This window comes from Carya illinoinensis, chromosome 5 (assembly GCF_018687715.1).
Source record: "Carya illinoinensis cultivar Pawnee chromosome 5, C.illinoinensisPawnee_v1, whole genome shotgun sequence".
In the NCBI taxonomy this organism is placed as follows: Eukaryota; Viridiplantae; Streptophyta; class Magnoliopsida; order Fagales; family Juglandaceae; genus Carya; species Carya illinoinensis.
In genome coordinates, this window is record NC_056756.1 from 35355654 (window position 1) to 35363661 (window position 8008).

General features: G+C 33.9%; 1 protein-coding gene across 1 annotated transcript; it reads left to right on the top strand.

The window, feature by feature from the left end:
• Nucleotides 1-4844: 4844 nt before the first annotated feature.
• On the top strand, nt 4845-7744 carry LOC122309462 ((-)-germacrene D synthase-like). Its single transcript, XM_043122958.1, has 7 exons — nt 4845-5036; nt 5187-5457; nt 5788-6160; nt 6286-6510; nt 6642-6780; nt 6881-7125; nt 7557-7744. Exons 1-7 carry the CDS (start codon nt 4902-4904, stop codon nt 7603-7605), a joined length of 1437 nt encoding a protein of 478 aa, XP_042978892.1. The 5' UTR covers nt 4845-4901; the 3' UTR covers nt 7606-7744.
• The last annotated feature ends 264 nt before the right edge of the window (nt 7745-8008 follow it).

Sequence of the window (8008 nt, forward strand, 5' to 3'; positions counted from 1 at the left end):
AGAAAATCACAAAAAACATGCAATTCTGTGATATGATAAGAAAAAGAGCAATATTTAGGGGGACTAATTAATATTTTAGATATATATATATATATATAAGGTCAGAGAATCATAGATATGCACCTTTTTCACTTCTTGATTTGGTCCCAGCCTACAGAAACCAAAGTCATACAAAAAACGCACAAAAAACTTATTGACTAAAAATGGAACTACCTACGCAGGTCCTTGAGTTTCTCTATGAGACTTTCCTTGGGCTTGCCTCTGTGATTCCATGTATGAACTTAATAATTTGTCGTACTCGGCTTGCTTCGCCAACACTTTCTCTACATTCCCCCGTAATTCTTCCAATTGATTCTTGTAATACTCAGCATCCTTCTCATGCCTCTCTGCACGTTCTGTTAATGCTGCAAATTTTTCTGCAGTGTTCTGTCTAGATGACTCGGGGATAACCATCTCCCCCAACCCCCTTGCATACCCTGGCCTGTGGCCTAGTACCACCCTAAAGATTGATGCAGCAACATCTTTAGTCTGCTTCTCAGGCTCTAACTTAGAGTACTTGGCAACCATTTCATTCTATTCAAGGAAGTGAAATCACACGTTAATATGTACACATGGATTCGTTCAAAACTACAAGGTAAATAATACGTACACACGGATTCATTGAAAGTCACTCACATGTTTCTCTTCTGTCGCTGGAGACACAAATTTACCCTTCTTCTTACTCCACCTCACCTCTTTTAAGAAATCAATAAGGTGCTCATCACTCTCAGACTACAAATACAAGCAGGGATTAATACCATTTGTCGGTTAAAATCAGCAAATAATATGTTACTTCCTACATTTGTCAGTTAAAATCAGCAAATAACATGTACAAATCTGAATAAAATTCATACCCTCATTTGCATTAGTCTTACGAAGGAGGTTCGTCCAGCCGTGTGGTTTGTTTGTTGCTTCGCTCTATTACTTTTATTTTTCTCAGATATCATCTACTACTCACAGACTTGTATTAACACAACTAGATCATAAACATATAAAAAATAGCATAATCAACATCGATTAGACTTACCCTAAATTCCGCGCTTGACCATCGAGCGCATAACTTCACCCAAGTAGCTGGTGTCACCAACTCTGGCACATTCGCAAGAGCTTCTTCGTTTGTCTTGTAACTCTTGTATATTTTGTGAAGTTCATACCGAATATGATTGAACCTCTTCCTAAGTGTCTTCGTTACTGTATCGCGGTGATTCTTCTTCTTCCAGTCAAGGACGAAGTCGGCTTAGAGACAAACAACAAACACATTAATTATCTGGTAATTGAAATAATATCTAAAAATACACTGGAACGTGTGATTTATGTTTCTATTAATATCTTACAATAATCATTTTTCTTAATATGAGCATTATAAATATTTTCGTATTTTCCATATAGTAGAAATTAATAAAGACGTTGGGTTGAGCTTGGAACACTACAATGGAAGCCACTTTTTCCGACGTGTATAAATAGCTGGAAAAAGCCAAAAAATGGCCGCAAAATATCTATACCAGTGATTTTAAAATCACTACATGCTCTCTGGTACGATTCCTCCACTTCTGATCTAGCGCAGTGGAAGTTAAAAATCGCTGCTAATAATTTATATATAGTTTGTATATATATAGAAAGAAACGAATAATTAGGAATACATGATGAGGCAGATCGATTACATATATCTTCAAACAGAAATGTATGAGGATCACATTTAACAAGAAGTCTCATATATTAGATTAATACTAATATTTTAGAATGCGACTACTGTTCAATTTATTGAAAGATAGCAATGAGATTTCTATCCATAATTCATAAGAACCACTGATCAAGATAAGATGGAGAAATGGTTGCTTTCCTAGCTTACCACAATAACATCAATCTCGGTTTGAATGACTTAATTGTCTAATGAAAGCTGTCCACTTAGAGAATGAAACACATATGCAAACACACGAGTTGGTGTCTTGGGTGGGCTCGTAACAGAGAAACTTTACACATATGTAACTACGTACGAGCTATATGTTGCATTATTATTTAAGTCAAATTATGTGTGGTTGTCGTTTGAATAACAAAATAATGAGGGGTTGGGATTTAAATTATGTGTACAAGTTGAAAATAATGTACAAAGAGGCGATTTCAAGCTAATAGTGAGTGTTCAAACCTTATTCATTTTATTTTTATTTGAATACAAATCAAGCTAGCTCGACCTTATCATGATCACTAAGTTATGTTTTTAAAAATAATTATAAACATTATTGAACAAAGAGTACAAATAGAAAACTTAAGTTGAACAATATAGAAAAAAACATAAGCTGGCTGCTCTAAGAATTTTTATATCCAAATATCAAAATAAGATTTTATTTCATAAATAGGCTGTAGGAAATTTCGTCTTCCAACCTAATTTAGAGGAAATTTGTCTCTTTAAATACATAAGCTGGCTTCTATAAGAAAAAGACAATATGGAAGTTGTTATCACGGAATGAATCTTTACGACTATTTCTTCGTGGTACAGAGTCGACGTGAGCCTTGAGGCATTTTTCAAAGACTGATGTTAGAAAATTCGTTGCAAGTTTAGCACGGAAACCTGACAGGCAATTGGACCAGATCGATCAAAACAAGGACTTTTGGACTTTTATATTATGTTAGATCACAAACAAGGATCCTAGTACAGGATCGAATTCCTAGCGCGTGCTTCTTGGAAGACTGACGGCTGGTTGGCGTGGCCAATTAACTTTTTTGTCTACTAGTTTGATCTTTTAAACCACGAGCTATATGAAAATTTTCTTCGACAATGATACAACACTAAAAAAATTATTTCTTTTACTTTAATTTAAAATTATTGTCCGTGCAACAATTTAAAGTACCTGAAAAAAATAATTATTTAGTCTTTAATTATAAATATATAGATTATGATACAATTATTATTACCATTATTGGGTTTTTTGAGACAAATCATTTTGTCTATTAGAGTTAGTTAGGGCATATTTAAAAAAGTAATGTTACTCATTATTTCAGTTTTTATGATTATTCTCATATAGTTCTATGATGTGACATTAGATGATTAGAGACTATTTATTATATTTTATTTTTGAATCCATCATCTAATAAAACATCATGAAATTCATGAGATGGTAAGAAAAATGGCAATGAATAGATTTTTCCTCTTTAAAATTGAGACCTAAGGCCAAAATTTTACAAGCTTTGGTTTTATTTATTTTGAAACAATGTTGTAATAAACTATTACATTGAATAATGTAATTATACAGTAACCATGCATATATTGTAAGTGCTTTTATTGATCTTCATTTAGTTTTTCCTTAATTACTTTTTATATTAATTAATCAAAAATAATATTTCAAGATGTTTCGGTTTCTTTGGAGTCTTTTTATCATTTTGGAAAATCTCGTCCTTAATTGGAGGCCTCTTGATATTAGTTTTTAAATAATAATAATATCAATATTATTTCCTTGATGAGGATTTAAGAATTTTTATTTTAATTTCCTAACACGTCAGCTGGTGGGCGGGGAAGTAGAGAAAATAATTGTGCACGAGTTTGAATGGAAAAATGTGTACCACTTTGGAACACGGCATGCTATATATATAAAACAAACGAAAAAAGAAAAGTAGATTGACAACTAAAGACACGTTGAATATGATATATACCAATCATGAACAGTGACCCATTAAGTGCATATGAAGCCTTTGGAGAACATGTGGTGAACAAAACGAACACCAGAGAACACATCGAATGTGAGATTTAATTATCACTAACGACAATTCGTTAAGTACATTGGAAGCTTTTGGAGAACACATGATTACTAGAAAAGAACACAAAATAACATGTTTAATATGAGATTATCATCTACGGAAAAGCACTACGAGTGATACTAGGAAATCAATAGCTCTTATATATGCCAAATGCCAATAACATCTTGTACAGTCAATTAATTGACTAATATGACAAAAATCATATTGAAAAATGGATGTAATTGAGAAAATCTTGTAAGAGGTAACTTAGAAAATAAAAATAAAAAATAGAACTCAAAATCGAGCCTGGAGTTAGCCATTAATGGTTCTGATATCATATAGAAAATGGAAATAAAATAGAATAGGAGATGGGAAAGGGCAGAGAATAAGAAACTTTGACGACTACATCTTTATTATTATCAATTGTGCTTGAATAAATAATATATATCCCTATTTATAAGTGAATGAAGATAGAGAAATAATAGAAATACAATAAATCAATTATACAAATTAATAATTTAATTTACACCATAAACTACCTATGGTATAGAATAAGGCTTGGTTTGGAAACACAAGGTATCTCATCTTATCTCATTTCAAAATTTCACATAATTTTTTTAATTCTCAAATATCATTTAAATATAAATACTTTTAAATTTCAAATCTTCAACTTTTTCATCTTATCATTATTACTTATTCATTACAACTTTATCAAACTTCCAAACAAAACACAGAATAATTCAACTTTTTTCAAATTTGAAAATAAAAATAATATTATTCTAACATTATTGTAACTTTATGATATTTTTATTCAAATTTTTTTTCTCTTATTTTCCAAAACCCAAAAACATATCTTAATCCAAACTATTTTACTATTATTTACAAATTATTGTACTATTATTCAGTAATTCTTCAATTCATCTCATTTTTCAAACTAAGTTTACTTTATATTGCACATATTAGAATATTATGAATATTCAGTACGGTATGCATGCGGCGTTGTCGGTATGCTTGAAACGTATCTATATAACTGGCCTTCCATAAGTTGTTCATTCACGACTACGATACTTGAAAACCAACAACCACTAAGTTAACTCAGTCGCCATTTATACACTAATTAGTTGTTCTACAAAATGTCCCTGCTTCCAGTTTCAGGGATTCCTTCCCAAACCCAGAATCCAAGTATTTCTGTTGTAAAACGCCTGTTGGCAACTTTTCACCCAAGCATTTGGGGAGATCATTTCATCTCTTATAATAGCAAGTCCATGGTAGTTGAACATTTGTGAAGCCCCTCTCTCTCTCTCTCTCTCTCTCTCCCTCCCTCTCTCTCTCTCTCTCTATATATATGTATATATGTATATTTTCTAATGCTTACAGTCTTGAAATGCATATTATGATCTATCATCTTTGTGCTGTAGGAGATTTCCTCTGAGAGCTTGGAGAAAGTTCAAAGGCTGAAAGAAAAAGTGCAGAGCTTGCTGATGGCTCCCGTCGATGATATATCACAAAAGTTGGAGCTGATTGATGCGATCCAACGCTTAGGCGTGTCTTACCATTTTGAAAGTGAGATTGATACCATACTCCAACAAATTCACAACAATGGTGACGACACTGGAGACTCTGACGACCTCTACACTGTTTCTCTCCGTTTTCGCTTACTGAGGCAGCAGGGTTATAACACTCCGAGTGGTTAGTACTGATTAGACTATTCAAATAAAGGAATAAAGTAAAAGGCCGCCAAAGGTTAATAAATCTAGTTAAAAAAATGATTGAAGAATACTACAATAATTCATAAAATTTACATAAAAAACAAAAAACTATGGTACGTACCGACCTCTCCGGTTTGAAGAACATTAAAAAATGGAACTAGAGCATGCAATTTGATGGGTGCTTCATCAAAACGCTTATTCGGCACTGTATTGTTTCTCATAGAAAATATATATTGGTATTGTTTTGTTTACGGAAACTTCAGCTGCACAGATCACATGCATGTGCTCATGTGTTGGGGTGATAATGCAGATGTTTTCAGCAAGTTTAAGGACAGTGAAGGGAACTTCGAGGAATCAATTATTCACGATGTGCGAGGTATTTTAAGCCTTTATGAAGCTTCGCATATGAGGGTGCGTGGAGAAGATATACTTGATGAAGCACTTCATTTTACTACAACGCAACTCGAGTCGATGGTGAGTAATTTAAACCCTTCTGTTGCTGCACAAGTGCGTCGTGCCTTAGAGCGGCCGCTTCGAAAATGGATGCCAAGGTTAGAGGCGAGACATTATTTTTCTACCTACCCAGAAACTGCTTCATTTAATGAAGTTGTTCTCAACTTCGCTAAGTTGGATTTTAACATAATACAACGGCTACACCAGAAGGAAGTTTCCGAGCTCTCGAGGTAATTAAGGTCATGTAGATCACATTGTATCGCACTTCTTTATATAATATATACCTGTTGGTGTTAATTTTGTATATGCATATATGGCAAGATTTGATGTCAGTTTGCGTTCAATTCTTGCTTAGGCGGTGGAAAGAAGATTTAGGGGTCCCGGAAAAGATATCGTATGTCCGAGATAGAGTGGTGGAGTTGTACTTCATGTGGATTTTGGGACCGTACTTTGAACCCCAATATTCTCATGGGAGGATGATGCTTGGCAAAGTGGCCTCCGTGGTCTCAATAATGGATGATACATATGATGCCTATGGTACATTTGAAGAGCTTAAACTCTTTACGGATGCAATTATAAGGTTAACTTAAGGCTCTTCTATCGGATCCAGAATTAATGTCTTGAAACTTCTTCTTTTTTCAAGTCATCAGGAACAAAAACTTGATTGGTCTGTTTTAATTTTTTCTTCTTTAATAAATTAATAACATTCAGGTGGGATAACTGCTGCATAGAGCAACTCCCAGAGTACATGAAATCTACCTATCAAGCACTCTTGGATATTACTAAGGAAATTGAGGAAGAGATGTCCAAAGAAGGAAGGATATACGGCCTTTACTATACAAAGGAAGCAGTACGACATGACCAAAAATTAATCACTTTTACTGGCCTCTTTTTCACTAAATTCTGAATTTTTATACTCTGAATGTTTTCATGGCTTTTAATGCAACCAGATCAAAAGGCTAGCTCAAGCCTACCTTCTTGAAGCCAAATGGATGAAGGAAAAATATATACCCACGGTGGAGGAGTACATGAGTAACGCCCTAGTAACCGGTGGCTACTCTACACTTGTAACCTTATCTTTTCTTGGCATGGGAGATGCAACAAAGGAGGTCTTCGATTGGGCCTGCGGTAACCCTAAGATTGTTAAAGCAGCAGAAACGATATGCAGACTCATGGATGACTTGTTTCTACTGAGGTACGTATACAACATGGGAAGTTAGCTTTTAAGATTTCAGGAAGGATATCAAATATATAATAAAATTTTCTTTGTTTAAATTAAGTTAACGTTTAAGACAAGTAATAATTTCACATTCATGGACCAAAGCAAAATTTTTGAATTTGATCTCAGATTTCACACTTTACCATATTAGTTAAATATTCCACGTGTTTGTAATGTCCACTTATTAAAAGGGTATGGCCCACAGTTGAAAGGTAGTATTAAGGATATATATATAAAATATAATATATATAGATTTTATTATATATTTTATATCCTTAATAATTCCTTTCCCTAGCTCTACATTCAGTAGGCAATGTGCCAACATCAATTTGGCAGTCGCACGAGCTAATCTTAATTATGTTGTTGATGTTGGAAATAAAATCACTAAATGTTTCTATTTTTTGCAGTTTGAGCAAGAGAGAGGACACGTTGTCTTTGCCCTCGACTGCTATATGAAGCAGCACGGTGTCTCAAAGCATGAGGCAGAAGAAGAATTTAAGAAGCAGATCGAGGATGCATGGAAAGATATTAACAGCGAGTTCCTTAAACCTACTCAAGTGCCAAAGCATTTCCTAGATCGCGTTCTCAATCTCGCACGCGTAATGGATGTTGTTTACAAGGATGATGATGCATACACAAACGTTACACAAGTGATAGTAGACGGTATCACTTCATTGCTTGTTGATCCGGTGCCGATATGAGTCTATCAAGTGCCAATTCAGAATGTTGGCCAGTAAACGTACCATAAGTTGACGGCCTATATATATGTGTTTACTTTATCCATGTAGGGAATTTCAACGACAGTAATAAGACGTACAATAAGTAAAATTTGAATTCACAAAGAGGCCATATGTGTGTG